This window comes from Hyla sarda, chromosome 1, assembly GCF_029499605.1.
Source record: "Hyla sarda isolate aHylSar1 chromosome 1, aHylSar1.hap1, whole genome shotgun sequence".
In the NCBI taxonomy this organism is placed as follows: domain Eukaryota; kingdom Metazoa; phylum Chordata; class Amphibia; order Anura; family Hylidae; genus Hyla; species Hyla sarda.
The window spans coordinates 329,493,969-329,512,906 of record NC_079189.1 but is presented as its reverse complement, the minus strand read 5'-3'; the positions used below and the strand labels follow the sequence as shown (position 1 = coordinate 329,512,906).

Here is an 18,938-nt window from a genome sequence, read left to right as displayed (position 1 = left end):
GCGTGAAAAACCATATTGAAACCGTTTACGTTTTTTTTTTTTTTTTTTTTTAATAACATGGGAGTCAATGGGAACCGTACAGAACCGTATGTTCCATCAGTTCCATCCGGTTTGCACCATATGGTTTTTGACTTGGAATTTCAATCAAACAAGCTTTTTTTTCCTTGGAATTTCAATCAAACGAGTGAAACTTTATTCATAACTATTCATTTTTCAACCGTATACGGGTTAAAATTTGTACACACGTTTTGATACAGTTTACTATGGCTAACACTCACCAGACATAACTGGTCCGGGACACTTAGATGCCACAGTGTGTCATAAAAGTCATAACTATGTTTGGTCTATTTCCTCAATTTATTTGAACAGGGCACTAGTGCACTAAGCTATTGAGTCCCACAAATAAAGAAAATAAATATTGCAAAACTACAACTCCCAGCATGCCCGGACAGCCTTTGGCTGTCCGGGCATGCTGGGAGTTGTAGTTTTGCAACAGCTGGACACACACTGTTTGGAAAACACTGTACAACCCTATGACAGCAATAAGACAATAGTAGAGCCCAGGTTTGTGACTACAACCCCCAGCAAGCGCTAGGAGTCATAATACAGCTGACATGTAAGAAGCTCACCACAGTATAGTGGAGATAGATAGCAGCTCCTGTCCGGTCTCCTCCAGGTTCCTCGAAGACTGCGGTGAGAGAAGCCGTCCAGCATATATACACACTCTACAAGGAATCCGGGAGGAAGCTCCACATAGAGAAACGAAACTAATTGATGGAGCTGCGACGCATGCGCACAGGGCGGAACTCCCCGCAGTTCATCGCGTACGCCGGGAAATTGTAACTAGACGGGGAAAACGCAACTGCTACTGCAAGCCAGTCACATGACGTCATGCCAAACACCCGGGCACAGTGTGAGCCAGCAAAATATTAACCATTCATAACTTGTTTTTATTCTTTCTGCTGCGTCGTACAGTCATGGGGTGCCTAAAAGGCAGCAGGTGAAGGGATATGGCACCGTGTCCCCAAATTCAAGTACCAGGCATAGCCCCCTAGTAGGGACAGTTCAATATGACATGCTCTTGTGTAACCCTGAACACTATGGGGGAGATTTATCAAAACCTGTGCAGAGTAAAAGATGCCCATGGCAACCAATCAGATTTCTTCTTTCATTTTTAACAAGGCCACTGCAAAATGAAAGAAGCAATCTGATTGGTTGCTATGGGCAACTTTTCCTCTGCACAGGTATTGATACATCTCTCTCCCTGTATGTAATGGAAATATTGAGTCATCTGAATAGAACAATTTTTTAGATGCAAATTGCATGAGACGATGGGATAATATGGAGGGATTTTTCATTTTTGCGCTATTGTGTTCTCCTCCTCGCCTTCTAATAGCCATAACCCTTTCAATTTCCCACCTACAGACTTATAAGAGGCTTGTTCTTTGTAATGACATCACTCATTTTACCACAAAATCTAGTGTTCCGAAATAGAAAAATGTACAGGTTACATACACACGGTCGGGGGTTAACAGTTAGTTTTCCGCTGCGAGTTTGAGCTGCGGCAAGTTTTCCACCACCGCTCAAACTCTCAGAGGGAAACTCACTGTAAACCCCCGACCGTGTGAATGTACCCTAAAAGCTCTACAATACACAAAATAAGCACTAGTAAAACACTACATATACACACACTTGCACTGTTACTCTCCCCCCAATAAAAAATTAAATACGACTGTAGGACAGTATGTACCAAACAGAGAGCCTCCAGCTGTTGCAAAACTACAACTCCAAGCATGGCAGAACAGTCTTTGCTTGTCCAGTCATGCTGGGGGTTGTAGTATTTTTGGTGGAGGAGGCATATGCCATTCTATTCCTCCAACAGAGTCCACCAGTGAGGGAGAAGAGGAAAACTCCACTTCCTTGCTCTTCTCCCTCCTCATCCTCCAGTGATAAGCCCCCCTAGCAGGCAGAGCGCAATGCAGTTGCACCACAGGACATACCCCCATACTGGTGACCCTGTATTAGCAACCTTGTCCCCCTTACAATTTTACCCGCCCCCATTCCTAGGTTTGTTGGCTGTCCAAGAATCCAAATTTACCGCACAGTCCTCACTGAAATGGATTTTTTTTTTCCGCAGTGAGTACTTAGTCAATTTGATGGCAGCTCAAACAGACTTATCCGCTCAATAGTTTGTCGCCCAGCACCCGAAGCTTTTTGACTAGGTCCGTTAGATGGACCCCAAAGATTAGGCAATAAGTGAGTGGGGGTGTTCTGTACAAAACCCTACTTTACCATATGGCCATGAAAAGGGCTCGCCTCTCAGTAAATCCAGTGGTTATGTGGCTATTCTTGCGCTAGTCACAGAAATATACCCCACATAGAGAGCTGTATATTTCTGCAACTTTACATGTTGCAAGTCGGCGCTAAAGTCGCATGTGAAGAAGAGGCGCCCCTGGCATACTCCCTCCATGTGAGACCCTCACAATCCCTGCAACTGTCCGCCACCCCTGTGCAAAACCCCTATTTGGACCTCAAATGCACATGTCACTCTCTCTCTCCTGAGCCCTGTTGTATTTTAACCCCTTAAGGACGCAGGGTTTTTCCATTTTTGCATTTTCATTTTTTCCTCATGTTCTAAAAATCATAATGCTTTCAATTTTGCACATAAAATTCCATATGATGGCTTATTTTTTGCGCCACGAATTCTACTTTGCAGTGACAGTCATTTTACAAAAAATCCATGACGATATGGAAAAAAAATTAATTGTGCGACAAAATTGAAGAAAAAATTCCATTTTGTAACTTTTGGGGGCTTCCGTTTCTATGCAGTGCATTTTTCGGTAAAAATGACACCTTATCTTTATTCTGTAGGTCCATCCGATTAAAATGATACCCTACTTATATAGGTTTGATTTTGTCGTACTTCTGAAAAAAATCATAACTACATGCAGGAAATGTATACATTAAAAATTGTCATCTTCTGACCCCTATAACTTTATTTTTCCACGTATGGGGCAGTATGAGGGCTCATTTTTTGCGCCGTCATCTGAAGTTTTTATCGGTACCATTTTTGTATTGATCTGACTTTTTGATAGCTTTTTATTCATTTTTTCATGATCTAAAAAGTGACCAAAAATACGCTATTTTGGACTTTGGAATTTTTTTTGTGCGTACGCCATTTATCGTGCGGTTTAATTAACTATATATTTTTATAATTCGGACATTTCCACACGCGGCCATACCACATATGTTTATTTTTAATTTTATTTTTTTTTTTTTATGGGAAAAGGGGGGTGATTCAAACTTTTATTAGGGAAGACGAAACCCAGAAAAAGGAGATATATGGTCCTTCAGCCAATAATATAAATGCCCTTGGAGACAATTTTACAAAATAATAACTCAACTGAAATCTACCAATGAGGCCACAGAGAAACACATTAAGCTAAAATGTATAATTTTTATTATTAAAGATACCGTATATACTCGAGTATAGGCCGAGTTTTTCAGCACGATTTTTCGTGCTGAAAACACCCCCCTCGGCTTATACTCGAGTGAACTCCCCCACCCGCAGTGGTCTTCAACCTGCGGACCTCCAGAGGTTTCAAAACTACAACTCCCAGCAAGCCCGGGCAGCCATCGGCTGTCCGGGCTTGCTGGGAGTTGTAGTTTTGAAACCTCCGGAGGTCCGCAGGTTGAAGACCACTGCGGCCTTCAACATCATCCAGCCCCCTCTCACCCCCTTTAGTTCTGTACAGTACTCACCTCCGCTCGGCGCTGGTCCGGTCCTGCAGGGCTGTCCGGTGAGGAGGTGGTCCGGTGAGGAGGTGGTCCGGGCTGCTATCTTCACCGGGGAGGCCTCTTCTAAGCGCTTCGGGCCCGGCCTCAGAATAGTCACGTTGCCTTGACAACGACGCAGATACGTCGTTGTTAAGGCAACGGCTCTATTCCGGGCCGGAAGCGCGGAGAAGAGGCGCCCCCGGTGAAGATAGCAGCCCGGACCACCTCCTCACCGGACCACCTCCTCACCGGACAGTCCTGCAGGACCGGACCAGCGCCGAGCGGAGGTGAGTACTCAGAACTAAAGGGGGTGAGAGGGGGCTGGATGATGTTGAAGGCCGCAGTGGTCTTCAACCTGCGGACCTCCGGAGGTTTCAAAACTACAACTCCCAGCAAGCCCGGACAGCCGATGGCTGCCCGGGCTTGCTGGGAGTTGTAGTTTTGAAACCTCTGGAGGTCCGCATGTTGAAGGCCGCAGTGGTCTTCAACCTGCGGACCTCCGGAGGTTTCAAAACTACAACTCCCAGCAAGCCCGGACAGCCGATGGCTGCCCGGGCTTGCTGGGAGTTGTAGTTTTGAAACCTCTGGAGGTCCGCATGTTGAAGGCCGCAGTGGTCTTCAACCTGCGGACCTCCGGAGGTTTCAAAACTACAACTCCCAGCAAGCCCGGACAGCCGATGGCTGCCCGGGCTTGCTGGGAGTTGTAGTTTTGAAACCTCTGGAGGTCCGCAGGTTGAAGACCACTGAGGGCGAATGATGAGAAGAGGATGATGAAGGGGGGGGGGGTGTGGGGATGATGAAGGGGGGTGTGTGGGATGATTACAAGGGGATGATGAAGGGGGGATGTGTGGGATGATAAGGGGATGTGTGGGATGATGACAAGGGGATGATGAAGGGGGGATGTGTGGGATGATAAGGGGATGTGTGGGATGATGACAAGGGGATGATGAAGGGGGGGATGTGTGGGATGATGACAAGGGGATGATGAAGGGGGGATGTGTGGGATAAGGGGATGTGTGGGATGATGACAAGGGGATGATGAAGGGGGGATGTGTGGATAAGGGGATGTGTGGGATGATGACAAGGGGATGATGAAGGGGGGATGTGTGGGATAAGGGGATGTGTGGGATGATGACAAGGGGATGATGAAGGGGGGATGTGTGGGATGATGATGAAGGGGGGATGTGTGGGATGATAAGGGGATGTGTGGGATGATGACAAGGGGATGATGAAGGGGGGATGTGTGGGATGATGACAAGGGGATGATGAGGATGTTAATGACGGGTCTGGATGATGACAGGGGGGGATGAGGTATTTCCCACCCTAGGCTTATACTCGAGTCAATAACTTTTCCTGGGATTTTGGGTTGAAATTAGGGGTCTCGGCTTATACTCGGGTCGGCTTATACTCGAGTATATACGGTAATAAGAAAAACAATGCCTCACAATACAGTGCTCAGAAAGGTGTCAAATCAGATATAGCACTAAATAATGAACACAAAACCAAGGGAGGGGGTTTGGGGTACAGGTGAAAAACCTGACCTGACCAACCCTACCTAGTCTAACCCCTTGCCCTCACTACAATAAGTGTGGACAGGGAATAGGGATAATAAAAGTCACATATACATTAAGAATAAACAATGCAATGACTTAATATGTATATATTCTTACTCCTAATGACCTACGCGTTTCACCCTTACTTATAGTTAGGGGTTCATCAGGGCTCAGGGGAGCAGTCAACATATCACAATAGATAGTAATCAATAAAACACTATATATGAAAAGTGATAAAGAAACAAGTGAAGCACACGTGATACAAAAGCATAATAGCCGCACATTGATACTGAGTATATGATGAATAGATATATGAAGAATAGATAAATCATTCCAATCAGGCCACAATGGTAGAAATGTGGATCCTTAATTGCACTATGAGTAGATGAGGAATATGTCCCTTGTCCAAAGCAAGTACTGTGAAAATAAGATCACAAAACCACCTGTCAATGTCCCATACTTTAACAAAAATAACAAATACAGAAAATGTATATAATAATGTGTACCTCCAAATGTAATTAGGTATACATGAAATAGCCCAACATCGTATTACAGATATATCACCCCAGGAATCACTGTTTGCCACACCCTGGGTTACTGAAAATGCTAGGACCTAATAAATAAATAAACCAAAATTAACTTAGGTAAGAATACCAAAAGTTCATAATAACACCAAAAAGTCATAAAAACGGATAATGAGCCAGTCTTACCCATGTATGATGGATAATGGACTAAGAACTGATAACTGGTATAGCACACCAAATGCAATGATACATAATATTAGGCCAAAGATACTGTAAAGATAAAGACATAAGAATATGTCACTGTCTAAACTATATGGACATGAGCATAAACAGTATGGGCAAATACAAGGTAAAGCTTACCCCCTGACCAGATGATGCAATGCGTCAGAACGAATCCAGGTGGATTGTGAATAGATTAGAAACACTTCCAAAAAGCACTAAAAATAATGATAAATAAAGCGCCATGTGACCAACAGGTGTTATTGCTACCGTACCACTAATGCCCCTATAGTGCGATAAAATATAGTGTAATGTATATATACTGCCTACCCTAATACAGGATGCTTAGAGCGTCAGGTGGCCCAGGATACATGGAGAATTTGATAATGAGGAAGCCTGGTGTCACCTCCCTAATGTGGAGGCTTCAGAGGAGACGATAACTCCTACAACAAGATAATGTAAGGGGAATATAGTTACCAAAGGTACAGGTCACAGAGTATGCAAAACGGTGCAGCCACAGTACACTTACCCAGTCCCTGGTGTCCCTTGTGTGGACTCAGTATGCGGCGTCAACACTGAACGCCGCAAGTCTGATTAAAAAGCCGCGGGACCGGAAACGGAAGTGCCAGAAAGTGTGTCACTGCGCATGTCCAGGGTTAGTGGAACGCAATGCGCTTCAGACGGCGCGTGTGTGGTTAGGCAAACTCCAAAGCGAGGCTTGGATGTAATGCATGTCACCCCGCGCATGCGCCCTTTCCAGATATCAGGAAATCAATATATGGGACGTATAAAGGATGAAATCTTGACTCATAGCCAAAGGATAATGTACATATATTAAAAAATTATAAATGTACATAAACTGGGCCAATATGGAAATATTGATAAAATATAATGAGTACGATCTAAGAATGGTAACATAAGATAAAGTAATGCAAACAATATAAACTAAATAATAAATGTATAATTATAAATAAATGGCAGGTGGGTATAGGCACTCAAACTAATTGGAAGGTGTATGACACTAGAGGTGGGAAATGTTATATTTTATACTCCATAAGAAATAGCAAGAACTACATCAAATGAAAGGACAAAAAGATAGTTGGTCATTAAGACCATAAGGGGTGGTAGTCTTTAGCCGGTATATCCAGCGCGTTTCGGCTTGTAGTAATCTTTTGTCCAGGTCACCGCCCCTAATGTCGGGTTTGAGGACTTCAATAACCTGGAAGTCTAAATTAAAGGGGGTGTCCACATGATGCCTGAGCATATGAAGCGACACCGGTTTCTCCCTCTTATGTCTGATGTCACTTATGTGTTCGAGTACCCTACGTCTTACCTCCCTCATGGTCTTGCCAACATAGCTTAAGGGGCAGGGACAAGTGGCCAAGTAGATAACCTTACTTGTTTTGCAGTTCGCATAATCATAGCACTTGTAGATCTTATTAGTGCTAGGGCTAAGGAATTCTTTGGAAACACGCATGTATTTACACGCCTTACACGATCCACATTTAAATGATCCGGATATTTTGCGGTCCAGCCAAGTTCCTGGACCTCTTGGGGGAGTGTACAAACTGTGTACCAAAAAATCCCCCAGATTTTTGCCCCTCCTATATGTGATTCTGGGTGTCTCTTCCACCAAAGAGCCTACTACTGGGTCTGTCTTGAGAATAGGCCAGTGGTTAGTCAAAATTTGACGTATCTCCTTAGCCGCTGCATCAAATGTGCCAATGATTCGAGTTGGAAGGTCTTTGTCCACTGCCTTAGGTTTAGAAAGTAAGAGTGTAGACCTGTCCAAATGTTTCGTTTCTATATATGCCTTTTTGAGAACCCTATTAGGGTATCCTCTATGTTGAAATCTGCTGCGTAACGCCTTAGCTTCATGATAGAAGACTTGTTCCGAGGAGCAGTTCCTTTTGAGCCTCAGGTACTGTTTGGTTTATTTATTTATTAGGTCCTAGCATTTTCAGTAACCCAGGGTGTGGCAAACAGTGATTCCTGGGGTGATATATCTGTAATACGATGTTGGGCTATTTCATGTATACCTAATTACATTTGGAGGTACACATTATTATATACATTTTCTGTATTTGTTATTTTTGTTAAAGTATGGGACATTGACAGATGGTTTTGTGATCTTATTTTCACAGTACTTGCTTTGGACAAGGGACGTATTCCTCATCTACTCATAGTGCAATTAAGGATCCACATTTCTACCATTGTGGCCTGATTGGAATGATTTATCTATTCTTCATATATCTATTCATCATATACTCAGTATCAATGTGCGGCTATTATGCTTTTGTATCACGTGTGCTTCACTTGTTTCTTTATCACTTTCATATATAGTGTTTTATTGATTACTATCTATTGTGATATGTTGACTGCTCCCCTGAGCCCTGATGAACCCCTAACTATGAGTAAGGGTGAAACGCGTAGGTCATTAAGAGTAAGAATATATACATATTAAGTCATTGCATTGTTTATTCTTAATGTATATGTGACTTTTATTATCCCTATTCCCTGTCCACACTTATTGTAGTGAGGGCAAGGGGTTAGACTAGGTAGGGTTGGTCAGGTCAGGTTTTTCACCTGTACCCCAAACCCCCTCCCTTGGTTTTGTGTTCATTATTTAGTGCTATATCTGATTTGACACCTTTCTGAGCACTGTATTGTGAGGCATTGTTTTTCTTATTATCTTTAATAATAAAAATTATACATTTTAGCTTAATGTGTTTCTCTGTGGCCTCATTGGTAGATTTCAGTTCAGTTATTATTTTATTAGGGAAGGGGTTAAATGACCTTTATTGATTTTTTTTTCCACTTTTTTTTTTGTTTGCAGTGCTATAGCTCCCATAGGGGGCTAGAACACTGCACACACTGATCTTTACACTGATCCCTGCAAAGCCATAGCTTTGCATGGATCAGTGTTATAGGTGGTCAATTGCTCAAGCCTGTATCTCAGGGTCTGAGCAATCAAACGCCGATCGGATGCGACGGAGCAAGGTAAGTGGACCTCTGCTCACATGCTAGCTGATTGGGACATTGCGATTTTATCGCGATAGTGCTGATCAGCCTGACTGAGCTGCCAGGAAGCTTTCACTTTCATTTTAGACGTGGCGATCAACTTTTATCGCCGCGTCTAAAGGGTTAATAGCGCGCGGCACAACGATCGGTGCTTATGTTATTAGCCCAGGATCCCGGCTATCATTAGCCGCCGGGACCGACCCGGTATGACGGGGACGGGGGGGGTCCCGTCGTGACCCCATTTTAAATACCGTGATCGGGCTAGGGAGTACAGGTACACCCTATGTCCTTAAGAGGTTAAAGCAACAGTTTTGGGCCACATATGGGACATTTCTGTACTCAGGAGAAATTGGGGGGGGGGGCTTTTTTTCCTTATGAAAAGGAAAATTTTATTGTTTACACTAACCTGCTGCTGTTTCCCCATAATTTACATTTTCACAAGAGTTAAAAGTAGAAAAAGACCCCCAAAATTTGTAACACAATTTCTCCCAAGTACCGAAATACCCAATATGTGGACATAATGGGCACAACATGGCTCAGGAGTGAGAGCACCATGTACATTTGAGGCCTAAATTGGTTATTTGGAATGGCTGATGGATGCAGAGGTTTTTTTTTTTTTTTGTAAACGCTTTTTATGCTAAAAAAATTAATAATAAAAATACCCACGTGACCCTATTTTGGAAATTACACCCCTCAAGGAATGTAACAAGTGGTGCAGTGAGCATCCACACCCCACAGGTGCCTGTCAGATTGTTGGAACAGTGGTCCGTAAAAATGAAAAATTTTATTTTTCATATTCACAGCCCATTATTCCAAAATCTGTCAAACGCCTTTGGGGGTGTAAATACTTACTGCACCCATTGTTTCATTCCTTGAGGGGTGAAGTTTCAAAGATGGGGTCACATGAGGGGGGGGGGGGGGTTTCCACTAGGGGTGTGAATCGGCAAGAATTTGGCGATACAATATGTATTGTGATACACATGACGATACGATATATCCCCATTCTGTATATGAGACGATATATCGCAATATATCCCGATTCTGTCTCAAAAACAATGTCTTTTACACTTTAATTAAAACATTTTTTTTTTTATACACTTTATTAGACTTTTAGGAGGAATCATTAGATTCCTCAGACAGATGAATAGAGTTCTATTGAACTCCATTGATCTGCGATCCATTGATAGAGCATAGTCAAGGCAGGCTCTATCAATGACAGAGCCACGGGACAGCAGGAAGCAGAGGTAAGCCCTCCGGCTACTTCTATAGTGGATCACCCCCATCACCACCCCCCGCGCGCGATGGGGGGGGGGGGGTGCGATCCACCCCTCTAGCCCACCAGGGAGCATTCACAGATCCCTTTAGACGCCGCTGTCAGCTTTGACAGCGGCGATCTAAAGGGTTAATAGCCAGCCGCGGCGATCGCCGCATGCTGGCTATTAGCGGTGGCCCCCGGCTACTGAAATCAGCTGGGGGCTGCAGAGTATGGAGCAGGCAGGAGTCTTGAGCCCACTCCATACAGACTGCTGAGTGCCGCATGCTGGCTATTAGCGGGGGCCGCAGAGTACGGAGTTGGCACGAGTCGGCAGCCCGCTCCATACTGCTTGCACGAGCCGGAAAAATTCACCTGCCCTGCGCCTGGAACTGCATGTCCCGGGTGTCGGGAGATACGAATTCCACATACCTAAAAGGATTGATTCAACAATATTTTGAATCGATACCGTATCGCCAAATAAAAAAAATTGCGATAATCGAGTGAATTGATTTTTTCTTACACCCCTAGTTTCCACTGTTCTGGCACCATGGGGGCTTTATAAATGCAGCATGGCCTCCAAATACTATTTTTAGCCAAATCCTCTCTCCAACAGCCCAACAGTGCGCCTGCAGAGCATATTTTGTCCACATATGGGGTATTTCCATACTTGGGAGAAATTGGATTACAAATTTTGGGGGACTTTTTCTCTGTTTATTCCTTGCGAAAATAAAAATTTTGGGGTTACACCAGCATTTTGGTGTAAAAAATGTAAAGGGGTTATCTATATATATATATATCTATCTATCTCAACTGGCTCCAGAAAGTTAAACAGATTTGTAAATTACTTCTATTAAAAAATCTTAATCCTTTCAGTACTTATGAGCTTCTGAAGTGAAGGTTGTTCTTTTCTGTCTAAGACTCTCTGATGACACGTGTCTCAGGAACCGCCCAGTTTAGAAGCAAATCCCCATAGCAAACCTCTTCTAAACTGGGCGGTTCCCGAGACACGTGTCATCAGAGAGCACTTAGACAGAAAAGAACAACCTTAACTTCAGAAGCTCATAAGTACTGAAAGGATTAAGATTTTTTAATAGAAGTAATTTAAAAATCTGTTTAACTTTCTGGAGCCAGTTGATATATAAAAAAAAATGTTTTTTCCTGGATAACCCCTTTAATTTTTCATTTTCTCGACCCACTGTAGAGAAAATTTATCAAGCCCCTGTGGGGTGTAAATGCTCACTGTACCCCTTATTACATTCCTTGAGGGATGGAGTTTCCAAAATGGAGTGACATATGGGGGAGTGTCTGCTGTTCTGGCACTGCTGTTCTGGCTTTGTAAAAGATGTGGAAATAAAATTCGGCACTCATATGCAATTCAGAATTTGTAGTTTTATTCCGCAATTTTAGCAATCTAACAGATTTTATAAATGACATTTCGATCTGAAAATGGATCTTCATCAGATATCTGTAATCAATCAATATACAGAGTCATGAGAACAAGACTAACTTAAAAAATGAAAATAATAAAACAAAAATAAGTGCATACATGCCAATGTAAGACCAGGATCAAGAAACCAATGTAAGCAAGGCATCATTAGATATAATGGTCAATATGAATGGAACGTTAAGATATTATGGTCAATATGAATGGAACGTTAAGATCCTGTCTAGAGTATATCCCTAATGGCGGCATATGAGTCGTGCCATAGCATTTGTACAATATGTACATAGATAGGTGTATTGAGTAACAGTGTATAGTAATGTAGTCTATGTATTTGTAAGTACAGGTGGCCACTATGAGGTCATATGTGAGCAGTAAAATCATTGTGTGGGACCACAATATCAAAATGGGTCAAAATCATCAATGGGACAAATTGAAAAGAAATTGGCACAAAAAGGTTATACACATATTAATACAGACTGCCAGTGGTCCCATGTATTGAGAGACAAAATAATGAGGAAATAACGAGAAAAAAACCATAAAGAGTCAATGCAGGGCACTTGACTTCCCAGGGAGAACCAGCCATGGTAAAGCAGGACATGTTAGATCACCATAGAAAAAAACTGTAACACTGTTTTAGTATAAGGAAGATATGAGGAATACAAGATCATGACAATAATTAACAACAGTACTCACCCATAGATTGCTGCGGAGGCTGGTGCAGAATGGCCTATAGCCAGGAAGAATGGAGATATGGTGATGCGATCAAAAGATCACGTGGTGCATAGCGGGAGATACAGAGGTTTGTCTTTTAAGAGCGCCCCGGCTGGATGTGACGGGGGGGGGGCCCGCTTCCGGTATGCCTGCGCTCTGCATTCGGAAAGGGCCGAAAGAAAGATGCGCATAATGCCCATGTGCGATCGCCGGGACATCACGTGGGTAGAAGGAGGTATAAAGTATGGCAGAGCGAAGTATGATAGTAAATCAAAGTGTTGTGGATGAAATGAGAGAGAATATACAGAAAATGAGAGGAAGAAAAAAAGAGGGGAAATGTAAAAATGGATTATGTATGAGGTGATCGCAATGAAATCAGAGGACAAATATGATATATAAATAAATCTGATAGAATGGCAAAATAGAGGGACAGTGAATATGCACAAAAAATGCGTATATGTGGGAAACAGATAAGTCAGGGATACTGGCACAAGCATGAATATGTATAGAAATAAATCAGGTATACAAGCAATGAAGGAAAGCAAGTATGCACAAGATATGTGGAAAAGAGAGATAAGCCAGGGATACTGGCAAAGAGAGGTAAGAATAATAGAAAGAAGCAAGAATAATAGAAAAAAAAAATCACAGCGGGAATAGGATGGAACTAAATGTAGGAAACATAAAATTGAAATAGAAATAAAAGTGTATAGAAAAAAAGGGAGAAGAAGGTAACATGACCCAAAGGAAGGGGGGCGTGTATGAGTAGTAAAGAACAAGATAGTAGTGTGGAGATAGAGAGCAGACAATAAGCGAATAAAGTACACAATTAAAGACAGAAAAGATGATGTTGATGAAGATGGAAGTATAAAGGAATAGAAAAAATATATAGTTACTTAGTGAAATACAAAAGGATACGGTCTTCAAAAGGAGCGGTGATGGCCTCCACAGCAACTCACGTGGCCTAGGAAAAAATAACGACAATGTTAGATAAGAAGTACATAATAGAAGACTGTCATATGTGTGATCTCGTATTCTCTATTGAGGCCCCGAGGTTCCAGCATTTGTAGGGTGTGTATCCAGTAGGCCTCTCTTTTCTTGAGAGTACTCACTCTGTTGCCACCCCTGCGTGGTTTTGGAATATGTTCAAGAACCTGAAACCGTAATTGTGCAATAGTGTGTCCTGTCGTAATGAAATGGTAAGGAATTAGCAAAAGTGTATTTTTTCTCCTGATAGTAGATTTAGAGATTTGATCTCGGATATGCTGAGTATTTTTCCCAACGTATCCGAGGCTTTGCAAAAGAAACATGGCCCCTAAAAACTATTTTAGCCAAATTCGCTCTCTAAAAAACAAATGGCTCCTTCCCTTTCGGAGCGCTGCCTTTTCCCCGCAAGGCATTTTGTTCCAATATGGAGTATTTCCATACTTGGGAGAACTTGTGAACAACATTTTTTTGAGTACATTTTGGTGGAATTTTTCTCTTTATACCCCATGTAAAAATAAAAAATTTGGGGCTACAACAACATGTTAGTGTAAAAAATGTTGATTATGACTTTTTGCCTCCACTTTGGTGCTATTCCTGTGAAACACCTAAAGGGTTAACAAACTTTTATGAATGTCATTTTGAAAACTTTGAGGGGTGCAGTTTTTATAATAGGGTCCTTTATGTGGGATTTCTAACATGAAGGCCCCTCAAATCCACTTCAAACTGAACTGGTCCCTGAAAAATTCTGATTTTTAAATTTTTTAAATTGTGGAAAATTACTGCTAAACTTTGACACCCTCTGATGTCTTAAAAAAATAAAAACATGTCAACTTTATGATGCCAACATAGAGGAGACATATTGTATATGTGAATCAATATATAATTTATTTGGCGTGTCCATTTTCCGTACAAGCAGAGAGTTTGTAAGTTAGAAAAATGCTAAATTTTCTAATTTTTTATGAAATTTTGGAGTTTTTTTTTTTTTTACAAATTAACGATGCAAGTGTTAACGAAAATTTACCACTATAAGTAAATGAGACTAAGCCACAGTATCAGACATTTCTGCTTTAAGGCGGAGGCAGTAGCGTGATGTCACGAGGGAGCGTGGCCGACCCCCGCAGTGCGCACACACCGTTCGGAAATAAATGTTCCTAATGCTGGCCAGTGGAGTACCCCTTTAAGGCTCTGATCACACATTGCAGTTGCATTGCAGTACTGTGTCATAACTGCATATTCTGCATAAGAAAAAATGCTGCACAGCTCGAGAGTTGGGACCCAAGTCTCACCTTGGAAGGAAGCAGCGATCCACGTATATGTGTGCCACCGATCTATTTGTTGCCTATTGATCTGCCAAAAATACAGGGTGGGCCATTTATATGGATACACCTTAATAAAATGGGAATGGTTGTTGATATTAACTTCCTGTTTGTGGCACATTAGTATATGTGAGGGGGAAACTTTTCAAGATGGGTGGTGACCATGGCGGCCATTTTGAAGTCGGCCATTTTGAATACAACTTTTGTTTTTTCAATAGGAAGAGGGTCATGTGACATCCCACTTATTGGGAATTTTACAAGAAAAACAATGATGTGCTTGGTTTTAAAGTAACTTTATTCTTTCATGAATTATTTACAAGTTTCTGACCACTTATAAAATGTGTTCAATGTGCTGCCCATTGTGTTGGATTGTCAATGCAACCCTCTTCTCCCACTCTTCACACACTGATAGCAACACTGCAGGAGAAATGCTAGCACAGGCTTCCAGTATCTGAATACACTGCTATATACTACTATATACACCGCAGGAGAATTGCTAGCACAGACTTCCAGTATCTGTATACACTGCTATATACTACTATATACACCGCAGGAGAAATGCTAGCACAGGCTTCCAGTATCCGTTGTTTCAGGTGCTGTACATCTCGTATCTTCACAGCTTAGACAATTGCCTTCAGATGACCCCAAAGATAAAAGTCTAAGGGGGTCAGATCGGGAGACCTTGGGAGCCATTCAACTATGCTCGGACCTGACACCCATAATGTGGTGGTGCACCATCTTGCTGAAAAAACTCAGGGAACGTGCTAGCTACAGTGCATAAAGAGGAAAACTCATCCCCAGTTGAATGGCCCCCCCAAGGTCTACCAATCTGACCCCCTTAGACTTTTATCTTTGGGGTCATCTGAAGGCAATTATCTATGCTGTGAAGATACAAGATGTGCAGCACCTGAAACTACGGATACTGGAAGCCTGGGCTAGCATTTCTCCTGTGGTGTTGCTATCAGTGTGTGAAGAGTGGGAGAAGACAATCCAACACAATGGGCAGCACATTGAACACATTTTATAAGTGGTCAGAAACTTGTAAATAACTCATGAAAGAATAAAGTTAGGTTAAAACCAAGCACATAGTTTTTCTTGTGAAATTCCCAATAAGTGTGATGTGTCACATGACCCTCTTCCTATTGAAAAAAAAGAGTTGGATTCAAAATGGCTGACTTCAATGGCCGCCATGGTCACCACCCATCTTGAAAAGTTTCCCCCCTCACATATACTAATGTGCCACAAACAGGAAGTTAATATCACCAACCATTCCCATTTTATTAAGGTGTATCCATATAAATGGCCCACCCTGTAGATGAGCACTGCACTCACCTATCACCAGCTGGTCCATAGACAATGAATTCTCAATCTTACCACTCCATTCCAAGGCAAAACATAGGTCCCCATTCTCAAGATCACAGGTAGTCCAGTGGATGGAACCTTCACAATCTGATACTTATCCGCTAGTGTTTTAACTTCTTAAGGACGTGGGGCGTATGCATACGCCCTGCATCCCAAGTCCTTAAGGACGTAAGGCGTATGCACACGCCCGTGGGAATTCCGGTCCCCGCCGCTAGCCGGTTGGGGACCGGACCGGGATGCCTGCTGGAATCATTCAGCAGGCATCCCGGCACATCGCCAAGGGGGGTCCTGAGTACCCCCCCCCCCCCATGTCGGCGAACGCAGAAAATCGCATGTCAATTCAGACATGCGATTTTCTGCTATTCCGGGCTGATCGGGTCTCTGGTGACCCGATCACCCGGAAAATAGGCATGATCGGAGCTGTCAGTGACAGCCCCGATCATCCTGAGGGATAGGAGCGAGGTCGCAGTGCTGCGATCTCCTCCTATCCCCTGCCATTGGTCAGAACTGATTCTGACCAATGGCAGCGCAGGATAGTGGGTTGGCAACCCCCCGTTCTGCCCACCCCTGGATGTCGGGCAGAACTGGGGGAGAAGATGGAGGCCGGTACCTGCAAAGAAGATGCGTGGGGACCGCCGATCGTCCGTCGCTGGAGACAGCGGAGATCACGGCGCAGGTAGGGAAGCGACGGTGGGGGAGGGGGGGTTAAAGGAAGGGGGCAGTAAGCGACATTTACTGCTGTCCTTCCTAGTGGGTGCCAAACTGCAACTCCCAGCATGCCCAGACAGCAAAAGGCTGTCTGGGCATGCTGGGAGTTGTAGTTTTGCAACATCTGGAGGGTCACAGTTTGGAGACCACTGTTACAGTAGCCCTCGCCATGTTGCCAAACTACAACTCTCAGCATGCCTAGACTGCCCAGGCATGCTGAGAGTTGTAGTTCTGTAACATCTGTCCCTTCAGATTTTGCAATTTTCATGAAATTTTTGAAAATTGCTGCTCTACTTTGAAGCCCTCTAATTTTTTTTAAAGTAAAAATATGTCCATTTTATGATGCCAACATAAAGTAGACATATTGGATTTGTGAATAAAAATTAAATGTATTTGGAATATCCATTTTCCTTACAAGCAGAGAGCTTCAAAGTTAGAAAAATGCAAAATTTTCATGAAATTTGGGGATTTTTCACCAAAAAAGGGATGCAAGTAACGACAAAATTTTACCACCAAAATAAAGTAGAATATGTCATGAAAAAACTATCTCAGAATCAGAATATTCGTTAAAAGCGTTTTAGAGTTATTCATGCGTAAAGCGACGGTGGTCAGAATTGCAAAAGAGGGCTCAGTCCTTAAGGTGAAAAAGGGCTGCGTCCTTAGGGTGCGTTCACACGCTCTTTGTTTTTGCGGGTTTTCCGCAGCGTATTTGAAAGGGGCAGGCTCTTCTCGGCTGTCCATAGCAGATTGTCTGCGGCGGAATTTACGCTGCGGAAAATCCGCCGCAGTCCCTACTGACTTCAATGGGGCTTGCGGCGGATATTCGGCAGCGTAAATTCCGCCGCAGACAATCTGTTATGGACAGCCCAGAAGAGCCCGCCCCTTTCTAATACGCTGCGGAAAACCCGCAAAAACAGAGAGCGTGTGAACGCACCCTTAAGGGGTTAAAAGATAACTCCGGGAAGTAAAAACTTATCACCTATCCTTAGGATAGGTGATAAGTGTTAGATCAAGGGGGTGCAACCGCTGTGGCCCCCCGCGATCTCCCAGACAGTGTCCCGGTTCTCAGCATTAATGAGGCGTGTCGACCACCGCACGAAGCAGCGGCCGACATGCCCCCTCCATGCAGCTCTATGGGAGAGCCGGAGTGCTGCTTTTGGCAGTCTCCACCATAGAACTGCATGGAGTGTGGGGGGGGGGGGGGGGGGGGGGGGCGTGTCAGCCACTGCTTTGCACTGTGGTCGAAAATATTCGTTACATGCAGGAAGCCAGGGCGCCGTTTGGGATCTATAGGGATAAGTTTTTACTTCCTGGAGTTATCCTTTAAGTTCAAATACAGTTCCCATTAAGAGAAAGCCAAACATGCAGTCCTAGTATAACCGTCAGCTTTCTAGGTCTCTATGGACCAGCTATTGGCTGTTTGGCATGCTGGGATTGTAGTTTTGCAACATCTGGAGGGATGCAGTTTTGACCATCAAACAATGAAGCTTTATTGATTGCTCAAAGAAACAGCCAAAATCAGCACATAAAAATATAAACAGAAGGTTCGAAAACCTCAGAACAACAGTAACAAGTAGGTCACAAAAAAAAAAAAAAAGTGTAAGTATCAACAAGAGAGATCCATGCAGATAAAATACATGAAGCAGAAATAGCCATACAACGTAAGACAGGAATACCAAATTATCTATACACAGCATAAAAAACCACCCCAACTCCCCTCCCCCAACCCACTGTCCAACCCATCCCCCCCACCTCCCACCGTCCCAAATATCAGTACAAGGAGAAACTATGCGTCATATTAGGGCAATGTGGGGAAGTAAGCCAAGGCTCCCATACCAAGTTAAATCTATCTACCAAGTCTTCACGGATTGCCGCCAACTTTTCATATAACATAATGGCATTGGAGGGATGCAGTTTTGAGATCACTGCTAAAGATTAAATTCCTCTAGATATACGAGTGTTTGCTCTGAACATTTCCAAATGTTCTTTTTCTGATTTCCTTGTTTCTCTAGCTACGTTAGCACAAGTTATTCTAAGTTTTGTTTACGTTAATAGAAGTTTAAA

General features: G+C 43.1%; 2 protein-coding genes across 5 annotated transcripts in view; both read right to left on the bottom strand.

Annotated features, from left to right (window-relative positions):
• Nucleotides 1-12,625, bottom strand: part of RIGI (RNA sensor RIG-I) — a 75,629-nt gene extending 63,004 nt beyond the window's left edge. Inside the window, exon 1 of one of the 3 annotated variants that reach the window (XM_056519546.1) lies at nt 12,487-12,625. The gene's annotated coding sequence lies outside the window, so the exon portion shown is untranslated. Of the gene's footprint in view, nt 1-629; nt 1,093-12,486 lie in introns of those variants that run through there. The other 2 variants (XM_056519551.1, XM_056519537.1) reach the window with 2 other exon arrangements.
• TOPORS (TOP1 binding arginine/serine rich protein, E3 ubiquitin ligase) overlaps nt 11,709-18,938 on the bottom strand; it is a 30,906-nt gene continuing 23,676 nt past the window's right edge. Inside the window, exons 3-4 of one of the 2 annotated variants that reach the window (XM_056519513.1) lie at nt 13,420-13,465; nt 11,709-12,421 (exon numbers count right to left, since the gene is read on the bottom strand). In XM_056519513.1, the coding sequence (XP_056375488.1) occupies nt 13,425-13,465 (41 nt within the window). In that variant the 3' untranslated portion in view covers nt 11,709-12,421; nt 13,420-13,424. Of the gene's footprint in view, nt 12,422-13,350; nt 13,466-18,938 lie in introns of those variants that run through there. The other variant, XM_056519507.1, reaches the window with a different exon arrangement.